The 22,677-nt window shown below is 47.5% G+C and overlaps 1 protein-coding gene across 1 annotated transcript in view; it reads right to left on the bottom strand.

Moving 5' to 3' along the window:
• The window catches only part of UBR3 (ubiquitin protein ligase E3 component n-recognin 3), a 686,242-nt gene that overhangs the window by 617,824 nt on the left and 45,741 nt on the right, over positions 1-22,677 (bottom strand). The window contains 2 exon segments of the mRNA XM_030210854.1: positions 17,980-18,228; positions 19,733-20,431. Of these exon segments, the coding sequence (XP_030066714.1) occupies positions 17,980-18,228; positions 19,733-20,431 (948 nt within the window).

Below are 22,677 nucleotides of genomic sequence, written 5' to 3' on the forward strand. Positions count from 1 at the left end.
CTACACTCGACAGAAACGGCACTAAGGTCTGCAGTGACCTGTTCCTCGCCAAATCCAAAGGTCACTACTCCATCCTCATCCTCCTCGACCCTATCCGCCGCTTTTGACACTGTCAATCACAACCTACTTCTTGACACACTGTCCTCCTTTGGGTTCCAGGCTCTGTCCTCTCCTGGTTCTCCTCTTATCTCTCACATCGTACCTTCAGAGTACACTCTCATGGTTCGTCCTCCTCCCCTATCCCGCTCTCTGTTGGAGTTCCTCAGGGATCTGTCCTTGGGCCCCTTCTCTTCTCAATCTACACCTCTTCCTTAGGCTCCCTGATCTCTTCTCATGGTTTCCACTATCATCTTTATGCTGACGACACCCAGTTTTATCTCTCCACACCAGAAATCACTGCGGAAACCCAGGCCAAGGTATCGGCCTGCTTATCCGACATTGCTGCCTGGATGTCCAACCGCCACCTGAAACTGAACATGGCCTAGACTGAACTTATTCTTTTCCCACCCAAACCACCACTTCTCCTCTCCCTTCACTATCTATCTCAGTTGATAACACCCTCATCGTCCCGTCTCATCTGCCCACAACCTCGGTGTCATCTTCGACTCCTCCCTCTCCTTCTCTGCGCATATCCAGCAGATAGCCAAGACCTGTCACTTCTTCCTCTACAACATTAGCAAAATTCGCCCCTTCCTCTCCGAGCACACCACCCGAACTCTCATCCACTCTCTCATTACCTCTCGCCTTGACTACTGCAACCTACTCCTCACTGGCCTCCCACTTAGCCATCTATCCCCCCTTCAGTCCATTCAGAACTCTGCCGCACGTCTTATCTTCCGCCTTAACCGATATACTCATATCACCCCTCTCCTCAAGTCACTTCACTGGCTTCCGATCAGATACCGCATACAGTTCAAGCTTCTCCTACTCACCTACAAATGCACTCGATCTGCAGCCCCTCCTTATCTCTCTACCCTCATCTCCCCTTACGTCCCTACCCGTAACCTCCGCTCTCAAGACAAATCCCTCCTTTCAGTACCCTTCTCCCACCACCGCCAACTCTAGGCTTCGCCCTTTCTGCCTCGCCTCACCCCATGCTTGGAACAAACTCCCTGAGCCCATACGCCGGGCACCCTCCCTACCCATCTTCAAATCATTGCTCAAAGCCCACCTCTTCAATGTCGTCTTTGGCACCTAATCACTACACCTCTTCTCAGGAAATCTCAACTACCCCAACTTGACATTTCGTCCTTTAGATTGTAAGCTCTTCTGAGCAGGGACTGTCCTTATTCGTTAATTTGTACAGTGCTGCGTAACCCTAGTAGCGCTCTAGAAATGTTAAGTAGTAGTAGTAGGTTGACAGCAAATAGCAAAACCCCCCCCCCACCAAGCACCTCAGAAGGAGGGAGGGGGAGGGACCCTTGAACTGGTAGGGGACCTTGGAACTGGGAGGCGCACTATGGAACTGGGAGGGAGGGAGGGAAGGTGACCCTGGAACTGGGAGGGTGGGGACCCTGAAACTCTGAGGGAGGGTGGGGGGGGACCCTGAAACTGGAAGGGACCCTGGAACTCAGAAGAAGGGGGAGGATGACCCTGGAAACTCAGAGGGGGATGACCCTGGAACTCGGAGGGACAGAGGGAGGACCCTAGAACTGGGACGGAGGAGGGAGGGGCCCCTGGCACCCACTCTGATTCTCACACACACACTCTCTCCCTCACGGACACACTCGCACCCACTCTCACTCTCTCTCTGTCACACACACACACACTCGCATATTCACTCTCTCACACACTCAATCTCACACACACTCTCTCAAACATACATACTCCGAGGAAAACATTGCTAGCGCCCGTTTCATTTCTGTCAGAAACGGGCCTTTTTCACTAGTATTCTATAAACAGTTTCTTTGTGCCCTGAGCTAAGACAAAATGGTATATAAGAGCTCTGAGAGAGAAGGGTGGGGAGACACTGAAAACCTCTAGTTGCTAGCCTCCATTAGCAACAAAGATAGGTGTCTCTTCAGTTGGCTTTTTTCCTTTTGCTTGTGTTTCCAAATTACCATGCTTTGTTTTGCTGCACCTAATTTCTTATTTTTCCTAATCTTGGTAAGAATAAACATTAACTAACATGATTCTTTTGTTTGTAGTTTTGTTTTTTGTGATTGGCCAGACCGGTAGTTCCAAGCCAGGTTTGGGTTCTAGGACAAGGTTCTGACCGAGACCCAAACATACTCCAGATAAATGCCAGCAACCCAAAATTACAAACCAGTGCAACTGTGGAGACCAACACGATAGAAGAGCACACTAAAAAGGCTGCACGTGGACAGAACAATGTCCTCATCCATACTCCTGTGGTGGCACTGGTTCAATGGCTCCCAAAGCAAGCAGGTTCAACTCTAGCCAAACCACCTCCAAGACCCATTAATCAGAGGTAACATGGATTCACTCGGTGACTCAATTTCTGGAGGCAGGCTTTTGAACATTTATTGTTTTTTAGCTTAGATCCCGATACTCTGGAATTTTCACAATCTTGTTTCTGTCATCTGAACTCAGTACTAGAAAGGTTTCAAAAGGCCAGGACCAGTAAAAGCTCTTTCTTCAGATACCACCTCACTTGGTAGTTTCTCTCTCTCCACCATCTGCCTAGTATATCATCTTTGACAAAGAATCTCCCATCTGACTTTCCATGTGTTTTTTTATTTTGTTTTTAATATATATATTTATTTGTTGGGATTCATTAACCGCCTCTATGGGAAAATTAGGTTCTTACCTTGGTAATTTTCTTTCCTTTAGTCATAGCAGATGAAGCCATTACGTATGGGTTATGTCCATCAACCAGAACCAGCAGGGGAGATAGAGAGCACTCAAACTTTCACAGTGCCCTCTTCGCCAGCTAGCTCCACTGCCTCTTCAGTATTTGAAGCTTCCAAAGCAGTATGGCAAACCGCAATGGGAATCACAAGAGCTTTCCTCACAGCGAACGATGGCCCATCACAAGGGCATGAACTCATAAAGGAGGGAATGCACATCCTCCTGGAGGGAATAAACTCATCCTCCTTATTGTATAAGTGGAGGGGAACACACGCGCCTCCTGGAGGGAATCACACATCCTCCCAACACACTGGAGGGAATGAACTCATCCTCCTATTTATAGAACTGGAGGGGAACACACGCGCCTCCTGGAGAGAATCAACACATTCTCCAAAACATGCTGGAGGGAATGAACACATCCTCCTAAATTTAAACTGAAAATGAATCCTGAAGATTGTTTCCAACTTTCTCCCAAGGAAGGAACTTCAGGAAATTAGAACAGAACCTGAAAAACAGATTCACAGCATACAGACAATCATACAGGGAGGGCTCATGGCTTCATCTGCTATGACTAAAGGAAAGAAAATTACCAAGGTAAGAACCTAATTTTCCCTTCCTTGTCATCAAGCAGATGAAGCCATTACGTATAGGATGTAACAAAGCAATCCCTAGATAGGGTGGGAACAAGCCACACCACGCGCTAGCACTTGTGCACCAAAACGCGCATCCCTCCTGGCAGCCACATCCAGCCTGTAATGTCGGGCAAAGGAGAGCTTAGAAGCCCATGTTGCTGCACTGCATATCTCTTGAAGAGAGAGTGCTCCAGTTTCAGCCCAAGAGGAAGAAATCGCTCTAGTAGAATGTGCCTTAAAGGCTACAGGCGGAACCCTGCCGGCCAGCAAATAAGCTGAAAAGATAGTTTCTTTCAGCCAGCGGGCAATAGTGGCCTTAGACGCTGGAGACCCTCTGCGAGAACCGGATAGCAAAACAAACAGATGATCAGAAGTCCTGAAAGAGTTAGTAACTCGCAGATACTGCAGCAGAGTCCTGCGCACATCCAAAAGGTGCAGCTGCCCAAAAGATTCTGGAAACTCTTCCTCTGAAAAAGAGGGCAAGAAAATAGGCTGGTTTAAGTGAAAGGCTGAAACCACCTTAGGCATAAAGGAAGGCACGGTCCGAACCGTGACTCCGGACTCTGAAAATTGCAGAAACGGGTCTCTACAGGACAGCGCCTGGAGCTCTGACACCCGTCTCGCCGAGGTTATGGCCACCAGAAAAACGGCCTTCAGTGTAAAGTCTTTCTCCGATGCTCGCCGAAGCGGCTCAAAAGGAGATGCCTGCAGGGTTTTCAAAACTAGCCCCAGGTTCCAAGCTGGACAGGGTGCTCGCACTGGAGGTCGGAGCCGAAGCACCCCTCTAAGAAACCGTGTCACATCTGGGTGAGCAGCCAAAGACACGCCTTCCACCTTACCACGAAGGGAGGCCAACCCTGCCACCTGCACCCGCAGGGAATTATAGGCCAAGCCTTTTTGTACACCTTCCTGCAAAAAGTCCAGAATCGGCGAGACAGGAGCCCGCATTGGAACAATGGCTCTGGAAGCACACCAAGACTCAAACAGGCACCAAATCCTGGCATAAGCCATGGAAGTGGACCGCTTGCGGGCTTGCAGGAGAGTGGAAATAACTTTAATGGAATAACCTTTATCCCTCAATTGCGCCCTCTAAATAGCCATGCCGTAAGACCAAAGCGTCCGGTGTCCTCCATGGCTACCGGTCCCTGAATCAACAGGTTTGGTACCAGAGGTAACGGCAGAGGAGCCTCCAGGAGCATCTGTCGGAGGTCTGCCTACCAAGGTCTCCTTGGCCAATCCAGGGCGATGAGGACCACTTCTCCTGGGTGCAGCCGAATCTGCAAGAGCAGGCACCCTATCAAGGGCCAAGGGGGAAATACATAAAGTAGACCCGGAGGCCAGGGTTGAGCCAAGGCATCCAACCCCGCCGAGCGAGGATCTCTCCGTCTGCTGAAGAAGCACGGTACTTTGGTATTGGCACTTGTCGCCATTAGATCCATCACGGGCTTGCCCCATTTGGCACAGATCTGCAGGAATACTTCGTCTGCCAGATTCCATTCTGCTGGATCGATCTGATGCCTGCTCAGATAATCGGCCTGCACATTGCTCTGACCTGCAATATGAGCTGCCAACAGACACTGAAGATGCAGCTCGGCCCAATGGCAAATCAGTTCGGCCTGACTCTGACAGCCAATCCTTCCAGGGTCACTTGAAAGGCCAGAAGCGCCTGAAACACCGCTTTCAACTCTAGGCGGTTGATGGACCACTCCGACTCCTCGGGTGTCCATAGACCCTGGGCATGCTTCCCCTTGCAGTGTGCGTCCCAGCCCTTCAGGCTGGCATCTGTTACCACTAGGCACCAAACGGGGAGCGTCAGCGACATTCCTCGCCGCAGCATGCTGTCCGAGAGCCACCACTCCATGCTGAGATGGGCCGCAGGGAGCCAAGTAAGTCTGCATTGGTAATCCTGAGAAATAGGAGACCATCTCCGGAGTAGGGAATACTGTAGAGGTCTCAGGTGCGCTCTCGCCCAGGGTACCACTTCCATCATGGCTGTCATCGATCCCAGCAGCTGGACAATGTCCCAAGCTCGCGGGCGGGGCATCCTCAGGAGCAGACGGACCTGATTCTGAAGCTTGCACCGCCTTGGCTCGGGTAGGAACACATAGCCCGAGACTGTGTCGAACCTGGCCCCCAAAAACTCTAGAGATTGTGAAGGGGACAGGTGACTTTTGGCCATATTGACGACCCAGCCTAGAGATTGCAGTACTGAGACCACTCTGGCTGTAGCTTGTAAGCTCTCTGTTGCAGAGTCTGCTCTGATGAGCCAGTCGTCTAGGTACGGGTGAACCCTGATACATTCTCGCCTGAGAAAAGCAGCTACTACCACCATTACCTTCGAAAAGGTTCGGGGAGCTGTGGCGAGGCCAAAAGGCAAGGCCCTGAACTGGAAATGTTTTCCCAACACCGCAAACCTCAGAAACTTCTGGTGTGGGGGCCAAATCGGTATGTGCAAGTAAGCTTCTTTCAGGTCTAGAGACGTGAGAAACTCTCCTGGCTGAACCGCCGCAATGACGGAGCGCAGGGATTCCATGTGGAAATGCCGCACTCTCAGGGACTTGTTCACTTCTTTTAAGTCCAGAATAGGGCGAAAGGACCCACCTTTTCGCAGCACCACAAAGTAGATGGAGTATCGGCCGCAGCCTTGCTCGGCAGGAGGCACCGGGGTCACTACCCCTAACTGAATCAGACCTTGTAAAGTCTCCTCCACCGCCGCCCGTTTGACGGCAGAACCGCATCGGGACTCCACAAACACGTCTCTTACTGGGGCGTTGAATTCTATTCTGTATCCATCTCTGATCAGGTCCAGAACCCACTGATCTGAGGAAATCTTGGCCCACTCCTCGACAAAGAGGGAAAGCCGTCCTCTGATGACAGGCATCGAGGAGAGGGCCGGCGCACCATCATTGAGAGGGTCGCCCCTGAACTCCTGGTCTTGAGCCACCGGCTGCTGAACGCTTGTCCGAGCGAAAGGAGTTCCTCTGCTGACCACGGGCACGTGAAGTGAACCCAGCAGAATGCCCCAGGCGGTACCTTCTAGCTTCACAGAAGCGAGCTCTGTACGAGGAGTGGACCGCCTGGCCCTTAGAGGAAGGCCTCTGCCTATCTTCGGGCAAGCGCTGACAATTTTCTCTAACTCCTCACCAAATAGGAGAAGTCCTTGAAAAGGCAACTTCACCAACCTTTGCTTAGAGGCCATGTCCGCTGCCCAGTGTCTTAGCCACAGACGACGGCGAGCCGTCACTGCTACTGCCATTTGTTTAGCCGAAGCTCTGACAAGGTCATAAAGGGCATCAGCCAGAAAGGACAAGGCCACCTCCATCCGCGGAGCCACATCCAAGAAGGGCTCCGCTCCATCTCCGGGCTGAGCCACTGCCTGTTGCAGCCAAGCTAGGCAGGCTCTCACAGCATAACAGCTGCATGCAGACGCCCGAACAGTGAGACCTGCAATTTCAAAGGACCGTTTCAACGCTGTTTCCAGCCTACGGTCTTGAACATCCTTCAGGGCAACACCTCCTTCAACAGGGAGGGTAGTTCTCTTTGTCACCGCAGTGACTAGGGCATCCACTGTAGGCATTTGAAAACGAGCCATATGTCCCTCACGCAGAGGGTATATAACTGCCCCATAGCCCTGGAAACTCTCAAAGGTCCCTCGGGGTCAGCCCACTGAGCCAAAACAAGCTCTAGGATGGAGTCATGCAAAGGGAAGGCCCGAGCAGCTTTCTTGGTACTAGCCATCCTGGGATTACCCGAGGAGGCCATGCCACTGTCAGGATCTTCAATTGAGAGGGCCTGCAGGGTATCTGAAATAAGCGCTGGCAGCTCATCACGGTGGAAAATCCTCACCGCGGAGGGATCATCCAGATCCTGTGGTAAATCCGCACCTGACTCTGGTTCCTCAGACCAAGAACGTCTGTCAGAGTTCTCCGAATCCTCACACCCCGACCACGGGAGGGGGGGGAAAGGTGCACCACAATCTGAAGGGGAATTAATCCTTCTGCGCTTATCTTTAGGCCAAGCATCCGGGAAAAAAGCCTCACTGGGCAGTCCCAGGCCAGAATCCATCGGGGGGGACAATCAGAGGAGCCTCAGGCGACCCTTGAGGGAGGGCTCTTTCATCATGTATGCTTTATGCAGCAAAAGCACAAAATCCGGGGAGAAAATCTCACCCTGGGCACCCAAATCCTGTCCGGTGCTAGCCACTCCTGAAATAACCTCATCTCGAGGTGCCCCACCCGGCTCAGGTCTCTCCGTGTCCACGGAGGCCGCGCCATGCGGTGTAAGCAAAATGGCGCCCGCTGCCAGCTCAGAGCGGGAAGAAACATCGCTCGCCATGCTCGGGCCGGCTCCTCCGCCAATACAGCACGATTTACAGAGCCCTGCTGCTGATTTGCGCTTGCCACAAGTGGAACAGCGCTTTACATTGTCCGCAGCCATCGCCGAAAAACGGCGGTAAAATCCAAAATGGCCCTGATCGCGGGCCCACCCCGGAGGAGTTGGAAAACACTCTTACCTGAAAGGATCTAGTATACAACTACGATCCTGCTGAAAATCAGGTCAAAAACCTCTGTTCCAGCGTCTCTGCGTTTAAAAACGCGACGCGACTTTTTTTTTTTTTTTTTTTTTAAGCTGTGAGGAAAGCAGAGGTATTGAAGACTCCGGAGGCTCAGATGAGTGGGAAAGGCAGGGAAAGGGCGAACCTATATGCCTGCATCCACTGTTGGTGGGTAAGGACAGGGAAAGCAAGGCAATATGTCCACATCCACAGAGGTATGGGTAAGGCAGGGAAAGGGCTAACCTATGTGCCTTTAAAGTGAAGCTGCTATAGCCTCAAACACCCCGGTTAACAACTGGCAAGCCAGGAACCACCTCCCGGCAGATTTTTCTGGAGCTCGAACAAGCTACAGCCACTCTGCTAATGGAGGTAGAGAATACTGAAGAGGCAGTGGAGCTAGCTGGCCAAGAGGGCACTGTGAAAGTTTGAGTGCTCTCTATCTCCCCTGCTGGTTCTGGATTCATCCAAGATGGTGTACAGCAGGTACTGCTTGACACAAAAACATACACTAAGTTAAATGACCAAATAAAAGCATGAACACAATCTATGAGGTAAACTTGATAGCAAACCGAATCCTAATAACAGACTAACATGAAACAGCATCAGAAACATAAATGTTTATTTCAAATGCTGTTTCATGTTTAACAGAATCAGAAATATAAACATTTAACAGCACTGTAAAACAAATCATAATACAAATATAATAAATGTCCCGAGTTTAAAAAAAAAAAAAAGTTAAGATATCACAGATTGGAAAACCACCTCAGTGGTTTACAAACTGTAAAACATAGGAAAACTTGATTTAAAGAGGAAACTAAAGAAGGAAATTCTAGAATAAATCACAATAATTTCAAAAATTAAAACTAATGGCAGGATAGATAAGAGTGGGAAGATACTAAAAATGTACAGTTAAATTTATTTATTTGTTACATTTGGATCCCACATTTTCCCACCTATTTGTAGGCTCAATGTGGCTTACATAGTATTGGAGAGGTGTTTGCAGACTCCAGTGTAAACAAATACAAAGCATATTGTGGTAAGATAAAGTTCATGTGGCACAGCCACATTAGGGAATCGTACAACGGAAGAGTTGTGTTTATGTCCATTACGTACTTTAGTTTTGTTGTGTTGTGTTGCAGAGATCAGGCATTTATGTTGGATTGGTAGGGTATGCCTTTTTAAACAGGTTAGTTTTTAGTTTTTTTCCGGAAGTTTAGGTGGTCGTACATAGTTTTCAAGGCTTTTGGTAATGCGTTCCACAGTTGTATGCTTATGAAGGAGAAACTGGATGCATAAGTTGATTTGTATTTGAGTCCTTTGCAGCTTGGGTAGTGCAGATTTAGGTCAGTCAGGGAGGGATCATGGATTCATCTGCTGTGACTAAAGGAAAGAAAATTATCAAGGTAAGAACCTAATTTTCGCTTCCTTGTCATCAACAGCAGATAAATCCATTAACTGATGGGATGTACCAAAGCACTCCCTAAGTAGGGTGGGAACAGGCAACTCCGCGAGCAAGCACTTGCGCCCGTTTCAGCCCATGAAGAGGACATTGCCTCATAGAGTGACCTTTAAACGCTTCAGGCGGCAACAGCCCTGAAAGCAGATAAGCCGAAAAAATGAGTTCCTTAAGCCATCGGGCTATAGTGGCCTTAGACGCCGGAAACCCCCATCGGGGACCTGCCAACAGAACAAATAAATTATTAGAATTCCTAAACTCATTTGACATCTGCAGATACTGCCACAGAGCCCTGCAGACATCCAAAAGACGCAACTGCCCAAAGGAGTCCGGAATCTCCTCAGAGAAGGAAAGAAGAAAAATGGGCTGGTTGAGGTGAAAACCTGAAACCACCTTAGGCAGAAAAGAAGGCACCATACGAACAGTTACCCCAGATTCCGAGAACTGCAGAAAAGGATCCCCACAGGAAAGAGCCTGAAGCTCAGATACTCTTCTAGCCGACGTCATTGCCACTAAAAAAAACTGTCGAGAGTCACATCCTTCTCAGAAGCCCGTTTAAGAGGCTCAAACAGAGATCGCTGGAGCGCCTTCAACACAAGCCCCAGATTCCAAGCCGGACAAGGCGACTGCAAAGGAGGACGGAGACGAAGCACCCCTCTGAGAAAACGGAGAATATCCGGATGAGCAGCAAGGGACAATCCAGATACTTTCTCCCGGAAGCAGGCCAACGCTACCACTTGAACTCGAAGGGAATTGTAGGCCAAGCCCTTTTGTAGCCCGTCCTGCAAAAAATCCAGCAAGAGCGAGACTGTCGCCAGAGTTGGCGAGATAGCCTTTGGAGTACACCACACCTCAAAAGTGCGCCAGATCCGAGCATAAGTCGCAGAGGTAGACTGCGTGCAAGCCTGCAAGAGCGTGGCAATAACCTTATTAGAATAGCCTTTGTCCCTCAATTGAGCCCTCTCAAGAGCCAGGCCCATAAGACCAAAGTGGCAAGGATCTTTCAGTCACCGGACCCTGAACTAACAGATTTGAAACCCGAGGCAAAGGAAGAACCGCGTCCACCAGCATCCGCCGGAGATCTGCATACCACGGATGCCTTGGCCAATCCGGGGCGATGAGAATCACCAATCCTCGGTGCAGACGAATCCGAACTCGCCCATCAAGGATCAAGGAGGGAACTCATACAGGAAGCCCGAGGGCCAAGGTTGAGCCAGTGCATCCAACCCCAACGAGCAAGGATCTCTCCCTTCTGCTGAAAAAGCGAGGAACTTTGGCGTTTACGCTTGAAGCCATGAAATCCAAGCCTGGACGACGACGCGCATTTGTCCAAACGAAAGGAGTTCCTCTGCTGGAAACAGGTACGTTGACCAAACCCTGCAGAGCACCCCGGGCGATACTTGCGAGCATTGCGAAAACATGGCCTGGAAGGAGGGAAAAGGACTTTTGAAAGAAGGCTCGGCCTATCCTTAGGCAACCGTTGGGACTTAGAGTCCCCTAGGTCCTTCACAATCTTCTCCAAATCCTCCCCAAATAAAAGAAGGCCCCGAAAGGGTAACCTCACCAGCCTTTGTTTAGAGGCCATGTCAGCCGCCCAATGCCGGAGCCAAAGAAGGCGGCGGACAGCAACCGCCACAGACATCTGCTCAGCCGAAGCTCTGACCAGATCATAAAGGGCATCAGGCAAAAAAAGACAGGGCAGACTCCATACGCAGGCCGACCTCAGCGAGGGGACCCGCTCCATCAGCGGGCTGCTCAACCAGGAAAGGCAAGCCCAGAGGCCGCATAGGAACTACAAATAGCCACCCGTAAGGAAAGGTCTGAGATATCAAAGGACCGCTTCAGCGCAGATTCCAGCCGCTGGTCCTGCATATCTTTCAAAGCGGCCCCTCCCTCCACCGGGAGAGTAGTCTTTTTAGTCACAGCCGTGACTAAAGCATCCACTTTAGGCATCCCAAAGAGGGTCAACTGACTTTCCCTCAGGGGGTAAAGGTGACACATAGCCCTGGCCACCTTCAAGGGACCATCAGGGTCAGACCATTGAGCTGAAATAAGCTCTTGGATGGAAGCATGCATAGGAAAAGCCCGAGAAGGCTTCTTAGTGCTAGCCATCCTAGGATTAATAAAAGAGGTAGCACCCTCGTCAGGATCTTCAAAACACAGGGACTGTAAGGCATTAGAAATGAGAGCTGGCAGCTCGTCGCGATGGAAAATCTGAACCGTTTTAGGGTCATCCAACTCCTGTGGCAAGCTGCCACCCTCATCTGGATCATCAGTCCGTGAGGGCCTGCCAGACCCCTTAGACTCCCCAAAACTAGACCACGGGGGAGAACAGAGTGAAGAGTCCCCCTCAGACGGGGTATTCACTCATCTACGCTTAGCGTCAGCCAAAAGCTCGGGGGAAGAAATAAAGTCTCCAGCAGACGTTGGGCTATAAAGTAGCCCACAGATAAACACCACAGGGAGAGAAGCTACATGGGTCTGTCACATAAGGCAAATCAAAAGAACACTGATCCCAAGGCAAAACCAGCACAGGTAGGCAGAAAAAGAAATCATGAAGCCTAGCCAAAGGACAGCACAACGTTATAGGCAAGGAATAAACAAAGAAGAAATCAGAAAATGGCAATACCACAGTGGCATACCCGCCGGTAGAAGCCAGGGACCAGCAGGGCCATAGGTAAAAGTCTACCAATTAGGCCATTGTAAAAAAAAGGAAAGGTCCTGAAGTGAAACAGCACCCATGCAAAGTGCATGTGACCAGGAAAGCTAGACTCTCCAGGGCAGGAGCAAGTACCACCTCCAGCAGTAGCCGGGCAGACTTTGCACCATGCACCAAGCAGAGCGCAGCAAAGAGCAAGACAGCTTAGCCGGCGCCACAAGAAACATAAGAGGCACTGAAAGAAAAAAAAATGACCAAGAGACTTCCCACCTAAAATTAAAAAAAGGTTAAAGGAAGTAAGGTCCCCTTTAAGGTGCCAGAAGACAACCCTTCTTGACTTACAGGGTAAGTGAGGCTGAAGAAATGGACAGCGCATAGCACTCAACTGCCACCAGCACTGGGGGAAGCCTCCCCTTCCTCCAGCACAACCAGCCAAGGGTAAAGGTCACAGACTATGATTTAGAAACAGAGACAAAGAACCCAGAGGGAAACTGCCAAGAGAAGGCAGGAGGGTAAACCCCACAACTTAAAAGCCCTGACGTGAATTACCGCTACGGTGCTGCAGCACCCAAAAACAGGAACCACTGAACCAGCAGTTAATCTGTTACCCCAGTGGAAACCATAGCAGCAAGAAACAAGCTGCACTAGACTCTATGGAGTCCCATAAGAACATAACAGTAGCCATACTGGGTCAGATCAATGGTCCATCTAGTCAATATCCTGTTTTCCAAACAGTGGCCAAGCCAGGTCACAAGAACCTAGCAGAAACCCAAATCGTGGCAACACTCCATACTACAAATCTCAGGGCAAGCAGTTGCTTCCTTCCCATGTCTGTCTCAATAGCAGACTATGGAATTTTCCTCCAAGAACTTGTCCAAATCATTTTTTAAACCCAGATACACTAACTGCTCTTACCACCTCCTCCAGCAAAGAATTCTAGAGCTTAACTATTCATTGAGTGAAAAATATTTCCTCTTATTTGTTTTAAAAGTATTTCCATGTAACTTTCACTGTTTCCACTCCCCAACGCAGCCGTCATTCCCATACACTGAAAACCAAACAAAATCGCCACTGCACCCCGTCCCCCCGCCCACACTCCCCCTCACCCACCCTCCCGCAGCCGCTTTCTCGAGTGTCCCCTAGTCTTTGTTTGTACTTTTGGAACAAATTAAAAAAAAAAAAAAAAAATCGATCTACCTCTACTCGTTCTACACCACTCAGGATTTTGTAGACCTCAATCATATCTCCTCTCATTTGTCTCTTTTCCAAGCTGAAGAGCCCTGACCTTTATAGCCTATCCTCATACGAAAGAAGGTCCATCCCCTTATCATTTTAGTCACCTTTTCTAATTCCGCTATATATTTTTTTAGATACAGCGAACAGAAATGAACACAATACTCGAGGTGCGGACGCACCATGGAGCGATGCAAAGGCATAGTATTTTCGGTCTTATTCATCATCCCTTTCCTAATAATTCCTAGCATTCTGTTTGCTTTTTTGGCTGCCGCCACACACTGAGCAGGAGATTTCAGCATATTATGTACAAGAACACCTAGATCTTTTCTTGAACGCTGACCCTCAAGGTGGGCCCTAGCATCAGGTAACTGTGGTTCGAATTATTCTTCCCAATGTGCATCACCTTGCATCTGTCCACATTAAATTTCATCTGCCATTTGGACGCCCAGTCTTCCAATTTCCTAAGGTCTTCCAGAAATTTTTCACATTTTGCACGTGTTTTAACAACCTTGAATAGTTTTGTATTATCTGCAAATCTGATCATCTCACTCATCGTTCCGATTTCCATATCATTTATAAATATATTAAATAGTACTTGTCCCAGTACACATCCCTGAAGCACTCCACTGTTCACTCTCCTCCATTGAGAAAAATGACCATTTAACCCTACCCTCTGTTTTCTGTCCAATAGCCAATTACTAATCCACATCAGAACCTTGCTTCCTATCCCATGACTCTTTAATTTTCTCAGAAGTCTTTCATGAGGAACTTTATCAAAAGCTTTCTGAAAATCTAGATACACAACTGGCTCACCTTTATCCACATGTTTATTTAAGCCTTCAAAGAAATGAAGCAAACTGGTGAGGCAAGACTTCCCTCGACTGAACCCATGCTGACTCTGTCCCATTAAACCATGCTCGTCTACGTGTTCTACAATTTTATTCCTTATAGGTTCCACTATTTTGCCCGGCACCAACATCAGGCTTACCGGTCTATAATTTCCCAGATCACCCCTAGAACCCTTTTTAAAAATCGGCGTCACACCGGCCACCCTCCAATCTTCAGGTACTAGAGATGATTTTAACAACAGGTTACATATTACTAACAGCAGAACAGCAATTTCATGCTTGAGTTCTTTGAGTACCCTTGGATGTATGCCATTCGGTCCAGGTGATTTACTACTCTTCGTCAAATTTGGCTCAGTACATCTTCCAGGTTCACCGAGATTTCTTTCAATTCCTCCGCATCATCACCCTTGAAAACCATTTCTGGTACAGGCAGATCTCTTATATCTTCTTCCGTATAGACAGAAGCAAAGAATTCATTCAGTTTCTCCGCTATAGCCTTGTCCTCCCTGAGTGCTCCTTTTGTTCCTTCGTGATCTAACGGTCCCACGGATTCCCTCGCAGGCTTTCTGCTTCTGATGTACCTGAAAAAGTTGTTACTGTGAGTTTTAGCCTCTGCAGCAAGTTTTTCTTCATATTCTCTTTTAGCCTTCTTTATTACTGCTTTGCATCTGACTTGCCAGTGCGTATGATGCTTCTTATTTTCTTAATTTGGGTACTTTTTCCATTCTTTGAAGGACAATCTTTTGGCTGTAATAAGTCTCTTTTACTTCACCTTTTAACCATACTGATCTAGACTGGGCTTCCGAGATGGAATTTTTGAATAACATCCACGCCTGATTTAGTGTCCTAACCTTTGCAGCCGATACTTTTAGTTTCTTTTTTTTTTTTTTTTTTTTTTATATTGTTTATTTATACATTTTCCAATATCAACCAATTCAATGTTCATAACTTACATAACCATTTTGTGTTTGTAATAACTTGACATATTGAACATAAACATTGAGAAAAAAAATAATTTCTAACAGCGTCATCTATATCATTCAATAAAACTTTGATCTTATTTCCCCCGTTCCCACCCCCCTCCCCCCAACCCTATGTCTGTGTGTATAGCGTAACTGTCGCTATGTTCTTAGAGGCCCATGTAGTATACTGATCCCATATCTTGTGATATTGGGCAATTTGCCCATTACGTATTGCTGTAAGCTTAGACATCAGTTGAATGGATCTTAGTTTATTTATAACCACTGACAGATCTGGTAAGTGTGATTTTTTCCACCATACCGCCAGGACCATCTTCCCTGATACAAACACCTGTGTGACAAACCTGTGGATATGGTTTTTGAATCCTGGTGGCTTGAAGTGTAGTAGGCATGTGTACAGTGTCATAGGATATTGTAACCCCGTCACCTGGTTAATAAAATCCCCTATCTTCTCCCAGTATCTCTGTGCCTGATCGCACGCCCACCATATATGGTACATATCTCCTAACTCTCCACATTGCCGCCAGCATAGGGCTGAGCCTGAGCGATATATAGCTGCCAAGCGGCTGGGAGTGTAGTACCAACTATATAAAATCTTATGTCCGTTCTCAATCAGTGAACTAGATATCGATACTCTTAGAAGAGATTTGAAGGACTGTGCCCATTGTTTAGGTTCAATGGGTACCCCCATTATCGATTCCCATTTTTTTGTGTAATATTCCACCGGCTGGGACCATGAAAGCAATGCCTTATATATCCTTGAGATACAACCTCGTCCCCCTCCTCCCATCATCCCCTTTTCCAACATTGTTTCCGCTAAGCTCAGTTCCTCCCCTGCATCACGGCAGATAAAGTCTCGCACCTGGTAGTATTGAAATACTTGAAGCGGTGAGAGCCCATGATCTCGATGCAGCACCTGAAAAGAAGGAACCTGCCCCTCTTCGGACATTTGCCCCAGTGTACATAATCCCATGACCTCCCACTCCTCATATGTTTTGTCAATTGCTCCTGGACCAAATTGAGGTATGAATCTAAGGAATGCATGTTTAAAATACTTCCTCTCCGAGAAGAATTGCTCTCTAATCTTGTACCATGTATTCAATGGCCATTGAATCAGGGGGGGACTGTCTTTCATTACCCTCTTCAGTTGTTGCTTTTGTAGCCAAGGTATAGCCCTAAGTGGAAATGGTTCCAACCAGCTCTGTTCTATACGTTCCCACCTCTTTCCCTTATTTTGCATCCATATCGCTAAAATTCTTAGATGGGCTGCCTGATAGTATGCACGTATTGCTGGGACCCCCATACCCCCCCTATCTTTTAATTGGCACAACACCTCCCGTCTAACCCGGGGTGGTCTTTTCCTCCAGATAAAGGAAAATATCTTCCTTTGCAGGCCCCTGAAAAAGTCTTCAGGAATATCAATTGGTAAGGCCATAAATAAGTACAGAAGCTTTGGGAGAACCATCATTTTGATAGCGCTAATCCTTCCTACCCATGATAGTGTTAGGCCCTCCCATTTCTCCAACTCCCGAAACAGTTCTAGTGCTTTTGCTGGGAAATTACTTTTGTAAATTTCTTCTATGCTTCGAGGTATATTTACCCCCAAGTATTTAACATATTTCTGTGCCCATCTGTAGGGGAACTGGGCTTTCAGCTGATCTAGTTGTGTATCAGTTATATTTATATCCAGTGCCTCTGATTTGTCAAAGTTTATTTTGAAGCCTGATACAGCTCCATAAGCTTGTATTTCCTCTTCAATCAGTGGAAAAGCTGATATGGGATCTTTTAGGAGCAGCAGAATGTCGTCCGCAAAAAGAAGTATTTTAGTTTCAATCCCCCCTCCTCGTAAACCTCGTATTCCATCGTTTGCTCTGATTCTGGCTGCTAAAGGCTCCATAACCAGAGCAAACAGCATTGGTGACAATGCACAGCCCTGTCTAGTGCCTCTATAGAGAGAGAATGGCCGAGACAAAATCCCGTTAACTCGTACCCCTGCTCTCGGGAATCTGTATATAGATTTTAGCCATTCCGCAAACCTCCCTTCAATACCCGCCTTCTTTAATGCTGCAAAAAGAAAAGGCCAACTGACACGATCGAAGGCCTTTTCAGCGTCCAGAGAAAGTATACACATTGGGGAGTTTGTGAGTTGTGCCCCTTGAATTACCTGTAATGTCCTCCTTATGTTATCAAAGGTTTGACGGTTCTGTACAAAGCCTGCTTGATCTTCGTGTATTAGTGCGGGGAGATATTTCTGCAATCTAGTAGCTAAAATCTTAGTAAATATCTTATAATCTACCCCTAATAATGAGATAGGCCTATAAGAACTACATGCGAGAGGGTCTTTGCCTGGTTTGGGGATTACAGTAATGGTCGCCAAGTTCCAGGTTGGTGGTAAGCCAGTGACCTCATTTATGGAGTTGAAGACTTTTAATAAAATAGGAGATAATATCTTTCCAAAGCACCTATAAAATTTGTTGGTAAACCCATCAGGCCCTGGTGCTTTGTTAGGAACCAATCCTTTAATCGTCTGCTCTATCTCTTCTATTGTGATGGGACTGCCTAACGATTGGTCCGCGTCTGTTGGAAGTGCTGGAAGGTCTATTTCCTCCAAATAATTGGCTACCTCCTCTGGGCTCTGTGTTATTTCTGGTTTATAAAGTTTTTTATAAAATCCTCTGAAAGCCTCTTCCATAAAATTTTGATCAGATTGTACATTTCCCCCTTCATCTCGTAACCCTTCTACTCCAGTTCTAGTTATTTGTTGTTTTAATTTATGGGCTAACAGTTTACTTGGTTTATTACCAAATTCGAAGTGTATCTGGTGCACTCGCTGTAGCTGCTCGTTTATATCAGCTAATTCCAAATCATGTAACTGTGACCGCAGGTCATGTGCTTGCATCTTTCGGGCTGTGAGATCTGTGGGTTCTCCCTTTTGCAATAATGCCTCAACCTCTGCCAGTTGCTGGCGAATATCATTCTCTTGTGTACATCGAGCTTTCCATACCCGTGATTTTAATGCTATAAGGTAGCCCCTGGTCACAGCCTTAAGACCTTCCCATAGGGTAATTGGAGACACTTCCCCATTATCATTAAAAGTAATTTACTCTTTAAGAGATTGTTCTATTTGTGTTACATTATTTGCATCTGAGAGTAGTGCATCATCCATTCGCCAGGAAGGTCTCGGTTTTCTGGGCCCTACTCCCCTGATTTGTAATATAACCGGTGAATGGTCTGACCAGGTATGTGGAATAATCTGTGGAGTTTCAGCTCGTCCCAAAAGGGAGGCATCGCCTAACCACATATCTATCCTAGATGACGTATGATGTACTGATGAAAAAAAGGTATATGTGCGTTCGTTGGGGTTATCTTTACGCCAGTAATCTATTAACTGCCAGCGTGTAAGGAAATCTTGGAAATTTCGCCTATCCTGCTTAGCATACTGTGCAACGGCTGCTGAATTATCTAAGTTCGGATTCAGTGTAAGATTAAAATCACCTCCTATTAATAAGGTTCCTTCTATATTCCCACACAGCAGGAGGTCTAGCTCTTTGAAAAATTCCGAATGTTGCGTATTGGGCCCGTATATATTTACCAATGTATAGGTCTGGCTTGCTAGCTCAAAAATTATCAATAGATATCGCCCTTGTTTATCTTTTATCACTTTCTTTATCCCCCAGGTCTTGTTCCCTCGAAACATAACCAGCACCCCTTTGCTTTTCGTGTTATCCCTACTGGATGCAAAATAGATAACCGGGTATTGCCTATGTTTGCATAGATATTCATATTTTGCCTTCAGGTGAGTTTCCTGAATCAGGCCCACATCTATTTGTAACCTCACCAATTCCCGGAACAACAACTGCCTTTTTCTGGGAATATTGAGCCCTTTTACATTCAAAGACATGCATTTAAATTCCCCCATATTCATTCAATGTTGCTATTCTTTCCTTATTTCCCCTATTTGCTCGCTGGTCATTACTTTCCAGGAGCTCTTCATTTTTTGTTACATGTAACTGATTACCCCTTGTTATCACACAGACCTGACCCCCCTCCCCCCCCTCCCTCCTTTGATTATACCCCTTCCCTTCCCCCCAAATGTCCCTAACAGTTGTGTAATACCCCATGGTATACCCGCGGGTGTCTACCTATGGAGTAAGTAGCCGCCCCGCTTCCCGTCCACCCCACGGAGTTCTCATGGTTTCATACCTGAAATTAACAGATTATATGCGATTTATGCAATAACAGTGAACTTGAGTCTATTTGATGTCTGCTTAGCTTCAGGTGACTCTTGTGGCGGATTGTTGGCGTTGTAATCTTCTGGGCCCTTTCCCCACTCTTTGCCATCTTGGTGGTAGGGGTCTAGTGGTATTCTTTTCCTCCTGACCCCCTGCTCTTCTCTCTTCAGGTTCCGGTGTTTCAGGACAAATAGCTCTCGCCTCTTCTATAGATTTTATTTGATGCATTTTCCCATCTTTGTAGAAAGCTAATGCAAAAGGGTGCCTCCATCTGTATTGAATTTTGAGTTCTCTCAGGTGTCTGGTGAATGGTTTCAGGTCACCCCTTCTTTTTAAAGTTGCTGCTGCCAGGTCCTGGTAAATCTCGATAGCATAAGAGTCCCACTGAAAGTCTGGTATCTGACGGGCCATTTTCAGCACCCGCTCCTTTAGTTTAAAGCTAGAAAAGCAGGCTATGATGTCCTTTGGTTTATTGCTCCGATTAGCTCCCAGTGCTCTGTGTGCTCTTTCTAATTGTATGGTAGTGGCCTCCACCGCCTCTCCGTTGTTTGAGAGCAACGCACTAACCAGTTGTTGTACCACATGTTCACAGTCTTGGTACGTGGGCACTTCTGGCAAGCCTCGAAACCTTAAATTGTTGCGCCGGCCCCGATTTTCTAGGTCTTCTATCTTGTCTAAAAGCTGTTGCTGGGTCCCTTGCACCTCCCCAATTTGCTGATCCATGTTTCCCATGGCTTCACTATGTGTTTCCATCTGCGCTTCGATGTCTTCCAGGCGTGAGCCCAGCTCCCGGATCTCCCCTCTCAGATCCTCCTTGAGCGTCACCATCTCCGCTCGAAGTGCTTTCAAATCAGCGCTAATGTCCTGCAACCAGGTTTCTAGTCTCTGAGGGACCTTTTCATCTGTGGCTCGCTCGTTTTGGAGCTCCGATGCGTTTCCCGCCGACTTCGTTTTCCCTCCAGTCGTTGGCTCCGATGCCTTCCGCATCTCCGCCATTTTGTTTCGGGACACCGCTGTTTTTTCTATAAAAGCGAAACGGGAAAGATCCGCCACTTTGAGTGCCGATCCCAGGTTTGTTCGCCTCTATAACTTCGCTTTGAATCTCTAGCTCCGTTTCAGTTCTCAGATGTCGCTATATCTGCTGTTTAAGCTTAAATTCTCCGTGGGGCTGTGGGAGCTTAGCTTTTAGGCGGCCATGCTGTTGGATGACGTCACTTCCCCCCCCTTTTAGTTTCTTTTTAACCATTTTCCTTATTTTACTATAGTCACCCTTTCAAAAATTAAATGCAGCTACAGTAGATTTCTTTTGCGGGTTCATCCCAGATAGTAGCTCAAACTTGATCATGTTATGACCACTGTTTCCCAGGGGACCCAACATCGCCACTTCTTGCACTATGCCCTGCATGCCACCAACGACCAGATCCAAAATGGTTCCCCCTCGTCGGTTCCTTGATCAGCTGCTCCAAGAAGCAGTCATTTATTACATCTAGAAATTGTACCTCCCTGGCACTCCTTGATGTAACATTTATCCAGTCAATATCGGGGTAATTAAATCGCCCATTATTATAGCATTGCCCAATTTTCCAGCTTTCCTAATCTCTGTAAACATTTCATGTAGTCGTTTTGTTTGTTGGTTTTTTTTTTAAACCAACAAGCTGGCAAACGAGGCGCCAAAGTGGAGAAAGAAAACCCGCAGCCCGGATGAAAGAAAGAAAAGGCCAACCAGCCGCCTCTCAAGGATATCCCCGCCACCAAAAAACACTGCCAAAGCCCGTGACAGGAGACTGTCGCCAGAGCAAACAGGGCGCCACAGAAGTAAAGCAAATGGTTGACAGGTAAGTAGATTTTTTTTTTGCTGAAGGACAATACTCAAAAGGAAATGGCACAAAGGGCACTAAACGTCCACTAACCAACAAGCTGGAAGCCTGCTAAAATCCCACATATTGCCTCTCCTGGTGAAGAACCGGGGGGGGCTTCAAGCAGAGAAGCCGGCCTGAGTGCAAGAGAATGCAGCACAAGCCCAGAAACTGTACTCAAAAATTTCTATGGGAGCAGGCACTGATCGCTCAACAGGAAGAGGGGAAAAGGCACTTACAGTTGCAGGAGAGACATGGAAGCGTAGTCAGAGCAATCGATGAGCCAGTGTCATCATTTATTTTTTTGTGAAGGAGGCAGGAGATCACATCTTTAGGGGAAAAGCAAGGAGCAAGTGAAACTGGAACCAGAGAGGAGGGCAAACCATGGAGAAAAAACGGGGAGGGGAGAGGGGGAACCTGGCCCCTCCAGGTGTACCCCCAACAGATAGGCAGAGAAAGCCAAAACCCCCAGCTCAACTAGACCTGAGGAAACAGGCCAGGGGCAAGCCCCATCCTCAGAGCTGCACAGGATATATTCATCCATCTGATGAGATGGAGCGAATACTGAAAGTGAGGCTGCTGCACAGTATCCTTTATGGCAGAGCTCTGGCGTTCTCTATCTCCACCTGCTTGTAGAGGGACATAACCTACTTGTTTCTGGATTGATCTGTGGGACGTAATGGAAAGTGCAGTTTAAATATATATTAGCGCCCTAGAAAACAGACGTGTGTTCTGGACTCTCTGTTTCTTTAGTGAAAATGCCTAAGAGGCTGAGGAAGGTTACCCCCACAAGCTATGGAAAGTAACCAGTACTCATCCAACGAACAACAGAAAAGTATACTGACCACTTACCATCAGCCAGGGTAAGCCTGCTTGGATCGTGGCAGAGCAGAGTTCAGCCCTCCTCGTTCTTGGGCAGTAGCGTGTCGCTCAGCCCTGGACAGGGTACTATCATCGAATCTGGCACCGCACCGGGTGGAGCATTTGGAGGAGGCCGTTCAGCCAGGTGACAGGAGCTGTAATGGGCTTTACCAGGGGCTAGAGTCGTCAGCTGTGATAGCATCCAACTGGCAGGACACAGTGTCTGCACTGCCAGTTACTGAGTTGGAAGGCATTGGGACCATCTCAAGAGGCGCTCAGCTGGAGCTCCCTGGTTCCTTGGAGGTAGGAGTATAGCCTGAAGTTCCCAAGTCCACAGGTTTTAAGCCAATAAGACAGTCGTCTTTTACTCTGGATAAAATTTGGAAAATGATTGAGTCTCTGGGTCACACTATTACAGCTCAGATTTCTAATCAAGCTGGGAAACCCATTTCTTTGGAATAAAAAGTGGCTGAATTGGAATAGGTGGAGGCTCAAGACTCACAACTGATTGTATTACAGAATTCTGTGGATTCTTTAGCCACCTCAGTCCA

The sequence above is a fragment of the Microcaecilia unicolor genome, chromosome 7, assembly GCF_901765095.1.
Source record: "Microcaecilia unicolor chromosome 7, aMicUni1.1, whole genome shotgun sequence".
Lineage (NCBI taxonomy): Eukaryota > Metazoa > Chordata > Amphibia > Gymnophiona > Siphonopidae > Microcaecilia > Microcaecilia unicolor.